Here is a 19187-nt window from a genome sequence, read left to right on the forward strand (position 1 = left end):
ACCAGAAAACAAGGCAAGGAGAACAAAGTTGCTGATGCCATCTCTAAAGCTCCACTAGGAAGTTCCGGAAGATGAACACGGCGAACAGGAACACATGATGATTAACTGGCAATGAACCGGGTAATGAACGAAGCTTCTCAGTCGTTGCCCAATTGTCTGCAAGAAAGGGGGACTTCGCGAGGCACTAGTGCGCGATCTCACATACAAACAGCTGCAAAAACAAATCAAGGAGGGGTTCCCTTTACAAAAAGATGCTGCTTCAACTGAAATCATTCTGAGCCATGAAAAGCCAGTCTGGTTCGAAGCTCTAATTTCAGGCAAATATCACATAGCGGCCCGACTGTAAGGACGTGGTGAATGAAACCAGGAGTAAGTCAAGCACAGTTCTGTTTTAGAAGATTTTTTTAGAAGTTTTGTCTTCACTAATCATCGCTCGTTTTGCAAAGATGTAAAAAGCAGAGCATAGATAGATACTAAAGCCAACTTGTTGCGCGAATGAGCTGCGGCTTACTATAACAAATGTGCGAAAATTTGTGCGTTCAGAGTTGTATCGCATGTATAAATACAAGATCCTCACAGAAGATAATGAGTCATTGTTGCAATTGGTCGTGACAGAAATTGTTTTCATTCAAATCGTGCTACAGATTGTGATTATTCCAAAAGTTCCACCAAACAAGTGAACACTTTTAATGAACACTAATTGCGAGTTAGGCTAAAAACAGACTCGTACTAACACGCTATGATTCGCAAGCTGGCAAGTGTAATTAAGAATTTAGCAAATTGTGCAGTCCAGTAAGCATAAGAAAAATGTTTCCTTTTAAACGGCGGAAAATTAGGCCACCAAGCTGATAAAATATGAGCCCAAATCATCTGGGCAGAAAAAAAATTTTAAGCGAAAAAAAAACATAAAATATACGGAATTAATAAATTACAAACAGCAGAAGTAAATCAAAATTCTACAAGCAACTACACTAAATTACGTTCAGCAAAGAATAAACAATAAAACGATGTGGCAACTAAGCCGATAAAAACAAGCAGTCAAATAGTAGGACAACATTTTTGAAACGGAATATTTCGTTTGAAAAAAAAACAGGTCTTGTCAGATTCGAACTTAGGACCTTTACTGTTCCAGGCGTATTCATTGCCTCAAGCTTAAGTAAAAAATAGAGGCAGGGAAACTAAAAATCATTGTGAACTGAACTTAAATTTAATAAATCTAGTTTTAACCACTCTATGAACAAAGTTATTTAGTAAAAAAAAGTCCAGTACCCGATTGCAACACCCTTGCTGATCGCAGAGGTAAATTTCTGTGGAACATCAGATGCAAACTTCTGGGGCAAAGGGTCAGCATAACTATTGCGTGCACTTACACACTAACCCAGACTGTTCATTGCGGATTCTAGCAGCAGAGAAATCTGGTACAGAGCGCCAAAGAAGTTCGCAGAAGCGTCCAGGTAGTCCAGGGACGTGAACATATTCATCATATCTGTGATCTTGTTCAAACCAGTTGGGTCTGACAGTAAGTCTTTGGCAACTGCTGAGGCTGGTGCTTGAAGAGAGCTCCAAACTCTCTCCTTGCTAGCTCGGCTTTTGTCGTATGTATAGCCCACTAGAAGTCCAACGTCGCAGTAAGACTCCCACAACGAAGCCTAAATAACACGGCGGTTCACTTGCATTTCCTTTTCCGATTAAAAAAACAGGATCTTTCTATATCGAGCCATGATAAGTATCAGTATTTTAAAAATCAGTATAAGACATTTCGACAGTATAATGCAATTTAAAATGATTCACATTTAAAGAACAAATTAATTTATCCAAGAGTATAAATGACACAACAAAATACTGAAGTTAAGGAACCTTGGAAAGGGTAGAAAACGCGACCACTGACCTGCTAAGTCTACCCTTAAAACTTCAAAAGAGTTATGGTTTTATCGAACCCCAGCTATCGACGCGAGAGTCCGCGTGTTATCGTGCGAACATCAAGCCTTCACGAATTAAGAAAACCTTTTTATACATAGATCCAATTAATTGTAATACAAAACTTTTTTCAATATATTATTAGTAGCTCATCTAGCATCGAACTTGGAACTTCCAAAAACTTAGAGCTAATTTAGATAAGCCTCTAAATGAAATCTTTCGAATGACCCTAAAAAATTGAGCTGTTCGTAGATATGAAATTCAAAAACTGTTAAAATTTTGTTCAATTTGAAGTTGTCTTCAGAATTGCTTATAGTTCGAAGAAAAAAAAATTTTTTTTTTTTAAGAATTTTCATCTGGAAAAAGTTTGAGTGAAGTGTAAAACAACATCAACACAAACAGACCCCATTGGAAAATGGGTTTAGCAATCAACTTTTAGAATAGTAAATCAGTTGACCTCTAAGTACAAAATGACGAACTTTCTAATTTATTCTACAATGACGAGAAATTTAGTAAACATGATGAATTTGAGTTTGAAAACATCATTGGAATCTACTAGAAAGACCAAACATTTGCAGAACGGTTCAAAATAAAGCGTGCAAACTTCCTTTTCAAGCTGATTTTAAGCATTGTTTCTTATATTTATTTGTACAAAGAAGCTTATTTGCATGCATTTAACCAACTTCTTCAAATCTATTAGATCTGACTTTTTATGCATATTTTTTGATAAAAAACAATTGAGCTTCTTATATAATCTATTACAATTTCTCCGATCGACTATCATTTGACGGATTTTTTCTCATGTATGTTGAACAACAAGATGTTTTGGTGGGAACGGCTGTCAGCTCCACTCCTGCTCGAGGTTCAAGAGTTGGAAAAAAATCAACGGGACGACCGGAACGACTGCGTGCTCAGGAAAGATACTCAAGAAAAGATAGTATTATAATATTGAATCCGCCTTACGATGCGCGCAATGTGAGAGACGTAACAATGAACACCCTAAAATGTTTCAAGAATTTTTTGGGTATAACAATCAAGTATGAAGGTGAAAGCATGCCATGTCCTGCCTGGTGATACAGGTTTTTTCCTTCCCGGGACAATATGTAAATTATTCTACTTCGAGGACAAAACGCAAGTCTGGAAAAATAGAAGTGACAAAAAAGGTCAACCCAAAAAACCAAACGTATTAAATTGAATGAAACATTGCCAAAAGCTGAAGCGGCGATCAAAGCAACTGCTGTTCGTATGGGGTTGCAGAGGGTGACCAACAATTGCTTTGTGTCAGTTGCAGTTAGTGGTGAAAATGGATCGAAAAAGTATATAAAATTCATTAGCTTGGATGATCTCAAAAAATTAGAACCAAGTGCGATCAAACGAAAAATTGTTGAGGTTACCAACAGCAGCAGAGGTACAAATGATAGAGTCTTACCAGAAGGAAAAAACCGAATGTGAGCAAAAAAATAGACTCATAAACTCTAACCAGTTACACGAACTGAAACTTTTTGTTGAATATTTCATACTTTGTGATAAAACGAAAGATATATTGAGTTGATACTAAAGCGCCGTGCAACTCTGCACTAACTTTACTTGGTTTCATTAATTTTACTGTTGCTTTTGATTTTTTCATTGATCTCTGGAAGAGATTTTTCGGATTTTTTCCCCCCACTTTTTACAATTTGATTTGAAATATTCAAATAAATCAAGTTATGTCAGAAACAACTTACACAAAATTTTGTTTTTTATTGTTTCGTATTGGTAGTCAAAATAAATTTCAGATTGAGATCAGACTGTCAGTTCCGTTTTCCCTGCTTGTGATAACGCAAGCGCTTCAGGTTGGTTGTGATAACGCGAACTCTAAGCCTGGAAAAATGCTAATGGACTGGTTATGCAAGTTAACTTTTGTGTGCTCTGTGACGTCAATTTTTTATCTTGAAATAAATTGAAATTTACCTAATGTTCAATTTTAATTATTTTTTTTTGTAAAACTTGGATATGAATGAGAAACTTTCGAGTCTCTACAGCGAAAAAGTGCAATCGAAAACACGGCAAATCAAGAGATTTCTTTTTTTTCTGAAACAGCAAAATAAGGGATATTGTTTACATACAAGAACAGCGTATGAAACAAAGGGACGAAGTAGGGAAAAACTTTCAGGCAAACTGAGGAACTTGTTTTTTCCTATCTCAGATCAAAAAAGGCACACCAAGCAGTATATCAAGAACACCACTGAGCTGGTTTTTTGCAAAATATTAGATCGTTACCAAAAAACAGACGAATTTCAAGTTAGCCTTACTCAACTAAATTATTTGCCTAGGGTTATATGTAGCACCGAAACCTGGCTTTCACCAAAGCAGATTTCAATATTTAAAAAATTAGGGAGTATCAACCTCTCAATGAAAATTCTCGTAAGCGTAGGGGAGGTGGCGTATGCTTATTATATATAGAATGTGGAAATAATGAAATAATAAAAAGAACAAGCTTTAACAACATTCAATTATTAAGCGTCAAAATTACAAACGAAAAACAAACTAAAAAATACAATCATTACGTGTGTTTTTACTCCTCGAAGCGCGGTAAAAACTCATTCACCCTTTATACTACAAAAAGTTTCGGATTATATTATAGTAGCACCATCTACACATCATTTACTTTGTGAAAACTTTAACATTAACATTTTAAGAAAAAGCAAACGATTCTCTGAACTGATAAGCAAACTAAATGGAAACGATCTTCTCCTACAAAATGGAAAACAAGCAACCAGAGAATCTTAGACCAGTAAAATGTGTATAGAACTGTTTTTTTTTCAGAACACCGGTAACTGATCATTATAGAGTAATTTTAAACGCAACGCCACAAACATGCAAAAACGAATCTTTTATTACCAAAATCCAACCATGGTACAAACTTGAATCGGAATCTTTTCTTTAAGAACTAATTGAGTCTTTACATGAAAATTTATTCGATGTTGAAACAAAAATTAACCAAATTAATTGCGATGAGTTTTTTCATTGTTGAACGAAAAGCTCAGAATTAACACTGAATCATTTTTACTATGAAAAACATCAATCAGAAAAACTTCGAAGCACTGGGTAAGATAATAATTTGCAAAATGCAGTATCGAATAAAAACACCGGTTTAGGAAAACTTTTTTGAAAACTGGAACCACAGAGACCAGAAGTAAATTTGAATCCCAAAGAAAATTGGTTCGTAAAATGCTGAGTCAGAAAAAAAGAGCACTTTATGGAAACAAATTACGATTAGAATCCAATAACAACAGCAGAGAACTTTTCCGTCTTTATGACGCTCTAACATGTGCTACCAAAAACAACGAACAGAAAGAAAAGAACATAAATGTTGAGGAATTTAACGACTTCTTTCCAAAACTTGGAGAAAAAATGGCGAGAAACCTGATAACTTTAAAAGAATCAGGAGTCAGAAAGCAAATTAACTCAATGTTTTTTAGCAGACATCAAGCAAAGTGAAATTTCAAATACAATCGAATTGCTAAAAACGAAGTTTTGTTTGGATATGAAAACTGGAACCACAGAGACCAGAAGTAAATTTGAATCACAAAGTAAATTGGTTCGTAAAATGCTGAGTCAGAAAAAAAGAGATTTTATCAAAACAAATTACGAAGGACTGCTTGAAAAAGATTTGTCTAAATTTGCTCCCAGTTTCGACAGAACTTTTACAAAACTGTTTGGATAGACAAGTTTTTCCAGACAGTTTCAAAATTGCCAAATTTAAACCTCTCCTCAAAGAAGGCAATGATCTAGATCCATCAAACTACAGGCCAATTCTCTTTCAGGAAGTTTCAGGTAAAATTTTTGAGCGGGCCATTTATAACAGAATCAACCAATATCTCACAAAGTATCAATTTTTACATAATTGCCATTTTGGGTTCAGATCAAAAAGGAGTACAATTGATGCTTTGATAACCCTAATAGAAGAAGTGCGTCAAGATTTGAACTCTTAAACCACGAAGACACAGTGTACATTCATTGACCTTAAAAACCTTTGATACAGTTGATCAAATGCTTTTACTTGAGAAATGTGACGCATATGGTTTTCGGGGACCTGTTTTGGATCTTTTGAAATCTTATTTAAAAAACCGACAACAATACGTTGCCACTAAAACCAAACGCTCTCAAAACAAAAATGTGAATTATGGAGTACCACAGGGATCCATTCTAGGCCCGCTTCTTTTCATCATTTATAGAAATGATATTGAGCTAAGTTAAAATTGTGAAAGTAATCTGATTTTATACGCAGACGACACTGTCATAAAAACAACAGCTAGAAACTGTGAGTTATCCGGTAAACACCATGAAGCGTTGGACAAACCAGCAAGTTGGCTTGAAAAAAAAACAAGCTGACCTTAAATGAAGATAAAAACAAAAACAATGATACTATCTAAGGAGAGCAGCGGCAAATCAGATGTAAAAATGAATTGAAAAAATAATGATGCAAAACAATCATTCCGACACTCAGGTGTTCAAATTGACTCGAAGCTTTCCTTTATTGATCATATTACAAAAACTGGAATAAAAATTGTCGAGGTTTTGTGGTATGTAATACAGGTTGAAGAAAAATTTAGTTTAAGATCAACTACTGAAAGCATATAACGCTTATGTAAAACCGATTTTACAGTACGGGGTTTTGGCTTATGCGTTAACAGACAAAACAAAATTAGAAATAATTAAACTTAAAATCGAACGGCTAATAAAATTTTTTTTTTTCAAGAGAAGAAATCAAAGCATCCAAGAAATGAGCCAAAAACGAAAAATATACTTCGTAAAAGAAAGACATATCTATGAATTATTCAAGTTACTATGTAAGTTTTGAGAGAAGAGTGCATATTGGCCATTGTCCAGGAAGCTGTAGCTGAGAAATATTTGAATACAATTTCGAATAAGAGAATTTCAGCTAGGCAGATACCTGTGTATTCAAAGAGTAACCAAAAAACTTCGATAAATGTTAGAATTAGAAAACTTTTCAATTTTGTTCTGAAATATTGTCCAGATTTTGTTACCAGGATTCAGAGCTACACAAATATCAATTACAAATTTTCAATCATGAGTTTTTGAACATTTTTCTTCTAGGAAATTATCAACTGGTTTCTCATTTTTGAGTAGAAATAGTATTTTAAAAAAGAAAATGAACTGTCGAGGGTAGGTGCTGAAATTTCCCCTGCTGAAATTTACCCCTTTTTTGCTTCAAATTTTTATTTCTCACTAAATCATTTTTCTTGATTAACTAACGATGTTAAAAAGCAAAAAAAAATCAGAGCAGGATCAGAGGTGCCTGAAAACGGGCTGCAAAGTTCCACGGCGTTCTCGCAATGAGATTTCACTTGGTTGTAAATGTAGTAAATTTTACAGTGAATGGAATCTACATTGCAAAGAATTTATTATGATTTTTATTATGATTATGATTATTATTATTATTATGATTATTATTATTATTATTATGATTATTATTATTATGATTATTATTATTATGATTATTATTATTATTATTATTATTATGATTCTTATTATTATTATTATTATTATGATTCATAAATCCCATCAGGTCCCATCAGCCGGAGCATCAATAGTACTAAGCTTTGTGAGGAAACCGAAATGTTTACAAAGAAAAAACCTTCCAAAAACAAATAGCTACTTCTGATAAAAAATAATCCACTAAATGAACTTAAATTAAGCAGTCCAGTAGTGCAATAGGACAATTGTTATTTCTGTCAAATTTCAATCCTTCTTCAGAACAAGAATTCATTTTTGATGTTACCAATTTATCAAGGAAAATGTCAATGGTGAACGTATCAATTTTATGAGCATAGCTGCTATTAACAATGCTGAAAGTTTTGAAATTACAACACATATGGAGTCATCCATAGACGATAAATTATCTTCCACGTGTTCAAATGGTGCATAGACATTTGTGTCCTTAACAAAACAGTCCGAAATTATAAAATTGTACCAGAAACTTATGTCCCAGACAAAATTGTCCGAAACTGTTTTGCGAACTTTCTTTGATTTGACCTTGTGATCTTTAATGCTTTGTTCTTTTGAGGTTGTTTGATCGTTCTTTAATTAGATTCTATGCGTACCAATTAGCCATAGAACAGTCAAAGTGAGACAAAACTTTCAGAAAAATAAGTGCCTTCAATTAGAAGAAAAGAAATTACTTTCAGTCGTATAATCGGCCAAGTCAGTACCTATAGTTGTAAAGAATTCAATGAACGGCTTTACTATTTCTGCGTTTGATGGTTCATCGCTGCTTTGACAAGATCTTAACCTTGGAAACATTTTTTTTTACACTATTCTACAACTGAGGTCTCTTACAAATTTGTTTGTCTGCCTCGAGTATCCAATAAAATTTTACAAACTTTTTGAATTATTTTTTGGCAGTTTTATTTTTTTCTACTCTCCTCCATATATTTCTTAACTCGACCAATTTTTTCTTAACTCGTCCTATCATTAAATCATTCTTTTTTGAAGTTAGTCGTTTTGTAAAATATCATTCAAAAATGGTAAGTCACGATATTTTTCTGGAAACTGAGTTAAAGGAATCAGTGAATAAAACGAGCTAACTAGAATGATTGTATCTGATCAACACAACTTTGATCTGCTTTGGACTGCTACGACATGGCGATGGGCTTTCGACTAAAATGAGCTTTTGACTGAAACGAAATGAAAATCGGATCACTATTGATATGTCGTGCTTTTCGACAATAGCATTCATTTGATAGGCTGTATCAATCACTTTATCAACAAGTTGTCTCTTTTGTTGCAGGACTAATTATTCAGCTTCTGATAAACTCTTAAGGTTATATCGCACTTCATGGTTGGTTTAGCTCTTGTTTAATTTCCGACAAAACTTGGGAATTCATTCGGGCAAGAGCTTGTTCAACTGTTTTCTTTTAATCACTATTTCCAGTTCCTTTGATCGACTGTACTATGCTTAGAATCAAGTAGCTAAGTGACTTAGCAATCGATATTCAATGGTTTTTTATATCGAAAGAATAAGAGTCAAGTTCGGTGCAGAGTCGGTAATTGTTTTTCAGGTCGGTAATTGGCGTTTGATCCTCAACTTCAATAGATGGTGTATCAACAGTCTGCTCAGTTATGGTTCTGTTGGCACCATCATTTTCCATTTCCATTCTCTGAAACTGTTTAATAAGTTTATCACAGCAGCAATTAGGCCAAATGTCGAGATTGGAAAATGCTTAACCTTACGTTAAGACAGGATTTAAAAAGAGACAAAAGGACAGAAAACACGACTCAGATTGGTTTACTTGGGACCCGTAGTATCCAACAGACGCTAATTGAGGCAATTGAATGTAGGTTGGGTTTCCATTGCCAGCAATGCACCAGTCCAAGAAGCCTAACCAATTCAGTATCATAGTGAACACGTAGATACTTCAAGCCAGACATTGAATCAGCAAAAAGTGATATTTGGATCAAAAGGAGTAGGCTTTTCTCAAACATTAAAAACATATTCCCCAACAAGTCATCGCGTTCCATGATTTCAATCTTTTCCCTCACCAAACTTAAATCGCTCATGTTTTTTTTTTGCGCTTTCTATTAAAATTTAACTTTCAGCGCATTTAATAAAATAATATGCAGTTCCAAACTGTGTTCAAAAATGGTTTCATAGTCACCTGTGAAAAAGAAAGCTACCAAAATTTCAATTAAAAAAACACTTCGACAACTACAGACCCCATCGCCTGCCTAGCTCCGAAAAGAAACTCCTATACCATCTACTTTAACACAATTTTTAGCAATTCTACTATTTCAGGCAAGATATATGGAGAATAATTACATAGACTCACCATTAGTTGCCAAGTACTGTATTAATTGAGTGACGTTTTTTGCGTCTTTGGATTCAATGAGGAATTTGGACCCACTGAAGTTGGAATCACTGAGTGCCTCAAGCACTCCACGTGGAAGGGACTGCTCCGTCTTCGACATTTCAGAGGTGTTGAAGAAGGCCCCCCGACTGAACAAATCATAGACGCCTGAACCCTTCAGCCATTCGATGTTATCCTGCAGACAAATCATTTTCCCTTTACTTCCAAAGTAGTGTAAACAAAAACAAGCACACCATTTTATTCACAGCAATAGTTTCTCCCCTCAAAACTCCAGTAAATTACACCCAAAAGACCCCTGAAAAGGATTGAAAGTCAAGATTGCAAAATTTTCTTGAAAATACCAAAAGTCAAAGACTCCTCAAAAATGTAAAATTATCTTAAAATCATTAAAATAGACCCAATATATAAAAAAACCACCTACCGCGACAACTCACAACAAAAAAAAATATCAAAATTTAAGGAAGCTACAACTCGCACATTAAAAAAAAGAATTTATGAAAAATCAACGAGACTTAAGACTTATAAAAAGTTAACAAATCCCCCTCGCCCTCAGCACACACAAACAAAAAACATAAATTGCTCGTCAAATGAATCAATATGAGGCCACTAAGCTGATATAATAAAAGCCAAAACCTACTATGACGAAAAAAATAAAATAAAATAACATAGCGAAAAATAGTCAGTTCCCCTCAACCTCAAAACACAGAGGCACGCACAAACTTTTTTCGCTGGTCGACAGACGCAATATGAGGCCATTACGCCGATATAATAGGCCGAAACCAATCTAGTAGAAAAAAAAACAAAAATGCCGAAAAAAGAACTGTCGTCATAAAAAATTGAACTATAGTTTCTAATAAGAATTTAGCAACTTGTGCGATCTAGAGGTGCTCATAAAAACTACGTTTCACTTCAAACAACTCAAAATTAGGTCACCAAGTCAAAAAATTGTGAGCCGAAATCATTTGGACAGAAAAAAAACAAGCAACAAAAAACAATATACAAGTCAAGAAATTACAAACGGCAAAAGTAAATATAAACACTAAGAGCTACTACAATGTAAAATGCACATAGCGAGAAAAAACAATTCACCATATTTTCTGAAACGGAATATTTCCCATTAGAAAAAAAAACAGATCCCGGTCAGATTCAAACCCGGGACCTTTGGCGTACCAGGCAAATTTGTTAGCTCCAGGCTAAGTGGGCCGGAAACGCTCAGAAGGTACCACTAGAGATGAATCCAAAGTACATTATTGATGAGTCCTGTGGAAATAGTTGTTTACGGGAAAAAGTCTAGTAATTGCAATATCATTGCTTATCGCAAGGGTAGCTATAGAATTTCCGTTGAAGGTCGCCGGGCGAAGCTTCGCTGCGATAACCGGCTCTAAATTTCGTATAGAGTCCTACACTCTGTTGAAAAGCTCGCAACACGTTGGCGCGACTGCGGCGGTGAGTATCTTGCGAGTTGTCTTTCAATGCGAGTTGTCACATTACGAAAACATTTTCACTTTTAATTACAAAGTAGTGTGAACATAAATAAACAAGCACACCATTTGGAATCAGTTTTGGTCCTCTTTAGGTGTTAAAATTCAACTATTTTGTATTGGAATATTGAGATTAAAAATGTGAACAGCCAATTGAATAGACCAATAATAGATGAGTACCTGTTGGGGTTCGAGTAATGCCCTCAGTGTCTAAAACAAGATTTCAAATCATTGTTATTTTGACCCTGACTGATAGACTATTATCTAATTCGTACCATAAGTATAACAAGCAGCGGCGGATTTAGGGGGGGGGGGGGGGGCGGACGCCCCCCTTCTCAGGGATTTGACCCCCTACCGACCCAAAGGGTCCCCCCTTTGATACTTTTTCAGAAATCCATTTTTGGCGGACCGACCCTAAAATTTTTCTAAAGGCGTCTTTGGCGCCAATACATACTGTCTTTGAGGGGGAGCGCGCGCCAAAAAAAACGCAATTATTTTGTCAAAATTTTTCAAAAAGTGCCCAAAAACGGCTTTTTTGACTGTTTTTTTCTAAAATTTGCCTGCGGCGGAGAAAAGTTTGCCAAAATAGGGGCAAAACAGTGCTTTGGGAGAGCTCGAAAAATCAATTTGGTCGACCTAAAAAAAAAAAGGTCGTCAAAATTTTGGAAAATTTTTCGAAAATCCGCCCCCCCTCGAGAAAATCCTAGATCCGCCCCTGATAACAAGTATAGCCTTATTTGAGATATTTCCTATACACGACCCCTAATTCATTAATGACGTTTTTGAGCTAGTACGAAAAAAAACACAACGGCGAAATTTAAAAAAGGACTTAAGAACTTCTCAAAAACATTTCTAATTAATTGCGATGCTTCAGCTCCCGAAAGACCACGTTCTAGCTAAGGTAGGAGTAGGACCACCATACTTTTTTTGAAAAAATATTCCGATTTGTTTTTAATCAACGTATGACATTGACTACTCGATTTTGTAAGTGAATAAAAACAATCAGCGAAAAAATTGCAGCAGGACTCGTTACACCAACCTGGCCTTCCTTGACTACTACTTGAGTGAACAACTTCCAAATCTCAGCAAATGGCGCGTCAGTCCCGAAAGGCTCCTTCGGTTGCATATCACACAGATTCTGCCTGGCACACATGAATGAAAAGAGAAACGGCATCAGACCAGCTGAAGGCAACGCTTTCGGCCTAACGAAACAATTCGGCCTAATGATATTGTCGACGTCATCCATTGCTAGATGTATAGCAATTAACAAGACTGCAAATACTATAATCGGCCAAACGATTTGAAACACAAACAGACGTACGTTACTTGTCATTAAGAGAAAGTTCTTCGTAATCAGTACTTTTAATCTGACTTTGAACGGAACTGGAGTCAGTTCTGCCTCGGAGTTCGAAGATCCTGAAGATGTTTTGTGGTCCGGTCGATTTGTAGTTTTTTCGAAATTATTGGCTGGATCATTTAAATTATCTTTCTTATCACTTCGCTTTTTCCCGCCTTTCCTCCTTGGCTTTGGAGACCTGAGGGTGTTTTCTGCCTTTTCAGGTTCATCGTCAATGTTAACTCCGGGCTGCGCTTCGTTTTTTACTTCAGGTTTATCGCCAATTTTAACCACTTTTTCTTCTTTTTTCGCAGGCTCTTCGAAGGAATTGTTTTTGTTTTCTTCATTTTCTAGTTCCTTCGCTGGCTCTTCATTCGCTTCATCAGACATTCATGGATGCGTGTACTCTCACATGAACACATGTACAATTTACAACCGCAGAGAAGCAACTTCCACCTCGAAATACTTCAACTTCGCAAATATTTATCTGAAACGAAAATACTATCTTAACTTATTACCTAATAAGTTTATCTATAGAGAACAGTCACGTTATTGTTCCGACCACCTCCTCTACGGATGACGAGGAACATTGGGTTTCAGCTGTATTTTTTTAACGCAAAATCAGGTACCTCAAAGAACGCTCGTCATCCATAATACAATAAACACTGTCTCAGTGTCGAGACAAACTGGGCAGTATATTTACAATTCTCAGGATGAACACGAAACCATGTTTCAGATCACTTCCCATCTGTTTGAAAAAAAACTTTTTATGATGAATCGACTAGCTTTATTTCCCCCAGATTAAATGAAATCCATTGCTACCCAAAAAACAGGCAGATACTTTGAGATTTACAAAGCTGCACTTGAGTCAAAGCTGCACTTCGCAAGTAGCAGCGAGAAAACAGCGCAGCTCTAAAAATGAAAGTTGAACAAAAAAGGATTGAAACAAGCCTTGAAAAACAAAACTTTTTGCTTTGTGCTTGAATCGAATACGGCCGACCTGTACATTAGGAGTCTCAGTCTCATATCCTAGCTACAGATGCTGGCCAATAGGGAAACACTGGCTACCGAAAAAGCTATTGGTCTCTGTTCTCTACAAATTAGAAATGCTAAACAGAAAAAGTGCCACTAAAAAGAGCACTTTTATTTGCGGGTTGTAATGGAAGAAAGAAGTGAATAGTTAGCTCACTGAGTAAATAGTTAGCTCACTGAGTAAAAAATTTCAAAATTTTTTTGATGAATGTACTTTTTGTTTTGTTTTAGTATTGCCATGGTCGGAATATTCTGCGCTAGCTGCACAGCAACCGGCTTTTACTTTTTTCGGACACACTCAAATATAATCACACAGAGGCGAAAAGGAGCTTCGAACCATTTAAAGATGAATCGCAAAAATAGCATAGTAAGCTAGCCAACAAGAAAACTCGATGAAGGCATTTTTTGAGGAGAAATTTGTTGAAGAAGACAGTTGTCAGCAGTAAATTGGCATTGAAACAATATTTATGAAACATTAACTACGCCAACTAAGATTGGGTTGACGCTTTTTGACCCAAAAATACGATCGATTTGAACAAACAGCTTCAAAACTTCATTCAAAACGGTTTTCAAGTTTCACATAGTGAAATGGTATTATGATGTCTATGAAACTGTGGGAAACAGGGTATATTCGTCAACGTAAGATCGGTGGTTGTTGTTAGTGGTTCTACGTTTGTGTTACCACTAACAACAACCACCGATCTTACGTTGACGAATATACCCTGTTTCCCACACTTTCATGGACATCATAATACCATTTCACTAACCCTCCAGCACAAACATGAATGAAAAATACCCTGTTTCACACACTTTCATGGACATCATAATACCATTTCACTAACCCTCCAGCACAAACATGAATGAAAAATATTATCACAAACAAAGCGATATGAGGTAACTAAGCCGATGTAATATTAGCTGAGCAATTTAAAACGAAAAAAACACGAACAAGGGAAAGGAAATGATAAAAACAAAGTTAGTTTAAAACAAAAAAAAACAAATTTCAATTAAAACGGACTTTAAAAGCAGAGAAAGTCACCAAAAGTGCCGATTGAAGATAAGGCACTATCATATGTAATCCGTCTTTTTTTTGTTCGCACAGAAATTTGACATTAACCAAATCAGTAATAATAACTCAGTTTTTATAGCAATGTTTGGAAAATTTGACTTGAAAAAAAAATTTGATTGAAATTCATTTGCTAAAAGGAAGCCAAATGGAGCACTCGAATAACAAAAATTCGATTGGCGCAAAAAAACCTATTTTACTACTAGTTTCGAAAATGGAAATAAAATTTCCAAATTCCGAGCGGAATCTCGAAAATATCACTTGAGTCAGTTTCCATCATAAAATTAAAGCCTGTTTGCCGTTGAAACTGTTTTTTTTTTCTTCAAAATAAGACATGTATACCAGATCAAGGCCAATCCTTGAATGCTCCGATTGTCCAAAGAATGATCTCAAAAAATTTCGGTGAGTAAAATTTCAACAAATAGGCTGAAATGAGCTTCAAAACTCTTGTTATAATACACGAACTGCATTGCAAGCTAGCAGATAAAAAATAAAACGAAAGCCACTAAATCGGGAATAAATTGAAAAAGTGACAAAATCACAATTACAAAAAATTCAGATTTTTGTCATTAAAAATGTTCTTTTTGAGGAAAACTTGTCAAACAAAACAATTGCCGGCGTGAAACAAGCGCTCAACACCTTTAGCGACAATTAAGCTTTTTAGTAAACTCGCTTTGAGCAGAAAACAAAACTATGGTCATAAAAGAACTTGTGAAGTTTTATCTTTTTCGTGTTTCTGGAGGGGGCGTAACTATATGTTTCTCTTCAAACGACGCAATTTTAGGACACGAAGTGCCAAAAAAACAATATATATCTAAATGAAGATAGTTTGTCTCGATTGGCGATGAACAAAATATACTTCGCACAAAAACATCAAGACAATTAAATATGATACTAGCATCGTATAAAAAGTAACCAAACGTTAAGAAAACCGAAAAACCTAAGCAGAAACTCTGCGTCGAAACAAAATTTCATTAGAACAATCTTACGAACTCAAAAAATCCCACACACACAAAACACAAACGTAGACAAAAAACAATTTTTGCTCATCAAAAGAGGCAACAGGAGGCCACTAAGTCGATATAATATAGGCCGAAATCTATAAAGCCGAAAAACAGAAAAAAAAAAAAAAGCAAAGAAGAATGAAAATCTAACAAATCGCGTCGAGATGAGTCTTGTAGACAAAATTATTTACGCGAAAACAGAAAAGTAATTAGTTACAAAACCCTTGCTAATGACAAAAAAAATCCAACTGATTGATAACGCTTCATTGCAGGCGTAATAAACAATAAAATTTGAAATGCTTGTGTTTCGTACCCCAACAGCCAAAATGAAATGTTCAAATTTGACTCATGTAAGGAATTATTATTTTGAAAGCAGGATAATTCGCCATTCATAAAAAATTCTCGTTACGCTTTGTGGATCATAGCTAAAATCTTGAAAAGAACTTACCAAAAAGATTGCAGGTGAAATATCTTCTCAAATTCGAAATCAGGGAGCCGATATTTTCAATGAAGTGTATTTTTCTTTGTTTTATTTGGATCGCTGAAATTGGACTGAATAAAAACCACCTCACACATATACTAAATCTTTGGATACATGAAATATTTGAAAATTGCAGCAATCCAAAAAAAAAACAGTTTCAACGGCAAACAGGCTACAATTTTCAAAAAGTAATGCAAATATCCGATTTCTACTGTTCGCATAGAAGGTGCCATTGAGGGCAATTATATCATGCCAAAAGGATATAAACCTCTTTAAATTGGGGCCTAGTAAATTAGACGAAAAGCAAATTAGACGTGACCAACAAAAACGAATTTAGACGTCGATGCAAAATTACAAATATGGGAAATTGGACGTAATTGTATTGTTTGTCTGAAATTTTTTTACCGACTAAAATTAACTTTCGTTCAGCTTTCTTAATTGCAAATCAACTTTTTACATGCCGCAATTTTCACATTCCGCATTTTTCACATGCCGCAATTGTATAACTTATGCATTTCAAAAATGTTTTATAATCTTGAAATTAACATTTTATAAACCAATTGAGATAAATTTTTTGATATGCAATGGGATCATATATAATTTTTGTAATTATGGAAACTTGTTTTAAGCAATAAGTTTTGTAAGGCCTTTGCTTTCCGTCTAAAATGCTAGTTTTGCAAAAACAATTTAACGTCTAAATTCGTTTTTGTTGATCACGTCTAATTTCCTAACCCCGCCTTTAAATTAGTTAGAGCCAATTATGGCCGCACAGAGGCGACGCGCCAAAAGCACTCACCGGCAACTTTATACCGAGAATCGGCTATTGGAAACGGCGAATTGACCCATATCTTGTCTTGGAAATTCTTTCATATTATTACGTATCTTATACAGATTCGGATGTCTGACAAATCAGATGCTTGCCCTAGACCCATGTTCCTTCCTTTTTCGAAAGTCGGAAAAAAACAACTGATGCAAACTCTTTTCAAATTTAATACGGCAACAAACCATTCAGTTTCCAAACTTGCAAAGATAAATATATGCAATCAAACATCTAAAATTGACAATTCGGATTCTTTTGAAAGAAATGATAATTAACATGGCAGAAAAGAGGTTTTCATTGCACAAAAACGAATCTGCACTTTGCAAACACATGCGAAAAACAACAAAAACAAAGCTCTAGAGGCAAGAAGGGAAACATGCACGAAAACTTAATTTGGCCTAAAAATCAATCAAATTAAACACAAGAGGCAAAGCGGAGCTTCGCAACACTTGAGATGCAAACAAAACAGAGTGCGCTATAAGATAGTGAACGATAAAAATAGACAAACAAAAAAAATCTGAAAGATTAAGTTGAAAAAACAACTTGAGAAAAAAAAGTTGAACAAATTACAGCTACAAAAACTTCATGTTTCTATCGGATGAAGTTCAAAAACAGCCTTTAAAAAATTGGAAATCAATTACCAAGCGGCAAAAAGCGACAAACCTTCGGTCGAAATATGTTCAACCGTAAACAAAATTGTTGTCATAAAAAACTTTTTAAGTTTTTACGACCAATCCAAACTGAAACACATAAACGCATACTGATATATTTTGCCCTCAAATTATGCAATATTGTTTGACTAAACCAATTTCAAAAACTGTTTCAATATTTTTTAAAAATCAGACTATGGTAAAAACTGTTTTAATTGGAACAAAGCCCAGGTTTTAAAAAAAAAACCAGAAGAACCTTACCAGATAAAAAATGGCGATTCAAAAAAAAACGGAAAATGAACCGACAGAAATTAGGACGAAAACCATGAACCCGAAATTGAAAAATTAATTACAACCCGAAACGTGCTTTAATTAATTACTATTTAAATCATAGTAGTTTTATATTCATTTTCAAGAAAATGAGCACGTCAGAAGGTGATTGAGTCCAGGAGATGAAGGAGTCCTATGAACAGAATTATTGAGAAGAAAAAAGTCTAGTGCCTGATTGCAATACCCTTGCGTATCGCAAGGGTAAAGACAAATACTTAAAATTGTAAGCTGCGCTTCGCGAATACAAGCAACAAAAACAGCTCCTAAAAAGATTCTAAAAAATTTGAATAGAAAAATCAAAAACAAGCTTCTCAAGCAAGGCTCACTTTGCAAACACAAGCGATACAACGGCCAAAGTAGCTCTTAAAAACAAAAAAAACTGAAGTAAAATTAAAATATGAAAAGAAAATTTTCGCTCTTCTTAAGCCGGAATCTCGTACTAATATACTTTGCTTCGCAAGTGTTAACAGTGAACAAAGGTGACCGACCTTTTACCAGTAAATTTAAACAAATTTAATTGACAGCTTTGATGGCGCCGTTTAGTATGGTTAAAGAGGAAGATTCTACGGTTTCTCAGCGAAGTTTTGTTTGTTCTAACTGCATCCTTTTCGAATCTTCCACTAGTTATAGCTTATCTTGACTGAATTATTGCGTTGTGGCCTGGTAAAAAAAACCTAGCCCTGTGAACCAATAAAGTCTTTTTGAAGACGAAATAGCCCATGTAAAACAAGGCCATTCTCAACGTGATTAGCAACAAAAATTACAAAAAGCTAAAAAGTCTAATCATAATTTTAAAAAAAATGAGCACGCCAGCAGAAAGAGATGAGGCACATGGGAAGAGAAAAAGACTGATACCGGATTATGAAACTCTTGCTTTCGTAGTAAATATGGTACACAGAGGTTGTTTCCTTTCGCATCTATATGCAAAAAACAAATCACGTAAAAATCATCTGCTTAAAAATTGTTTTCGAATGTATCAAGCATGAAACATCCGTAACTGATCTCATGACTTTTATACATTGAACACTAATTGAGAATGCAGAGTCATTGCTAATTGCATTTGCTTGCATACAAAAGACAGGCCTCAGAATATACAGGCTGGTATAGCTTATGCGGTTTATAACCTGGCAAAAGATACTTAACAATGAAACCGGAAACTGTTTTCCAAACGAGAATTAGATTTTTAACGATTGACTCAA

General features: G+C 35.0%; 2 protein-coding genes across 3 annotated transcripts in view; both read right to left on the minus strand.

The window, feature by feature from the left end:
* LOC134840022 (phospholipid-transporting ATPase ABCA1-like) overlaps positions 1-1481 on the minus strand; it is a 28163-nt gene extending 26682 nt beyond the window's left edge. The window contains exon 1 of the mRNA XM_063855649.1: positions 1379-1481. Coding sequence (XP_063711719.1) covers positions 1379-1481 — 103 coding nt within the window. The remainder of the gene's footprint in view (positions 1-1378) is intronic.
* Positions 1389-13088, minus strand: LOC134840643 (uncharacterized). Of its 2 annotated transcripts, XM_063856597.1 has the most exons (4): positions 12309-13088; positions 11450-11479; positions 9750-9963; positions 1389-1649 (listed from the first exon to the last, which is right to left on the minus strand). In XM_063856597.1, exons 1-4 carry the CDS (start codon positions 12993-12995, stop codon positions 1579-1581), a joined length of 1002 nt encoding a protein of 333 aa, XP_063712667.1. In that variant the 5' UTR covers positions 12996-13088; the 3' UTR covers positions 1389-1578. The 2 variants fall into 2 exon arrangements, with proteins under 2 accessions (XP_063712667.1, XP_063712668.1); XM_063856598.1 differs by lacking the exon at positions 11450-11479.
* Positions 13089-19187: the final 6099 nt, after the last annotated feature.

The sequence above is a fragment of the Symsagittifera roscoffensis genome, chromosome 2 (assembly GCF_963678635.1).
Source record: "Symsagittifera roscoffensis chromosome 2, txSymRosc1.1, whole genome shotgun sequence".
Taxonomy (NCBI): Eukaryota; Metazoa; Xenacoelomorpha; order Acoela; family Convolutidae; genus Symsagittifera; species Symsagittifera roscoffensis.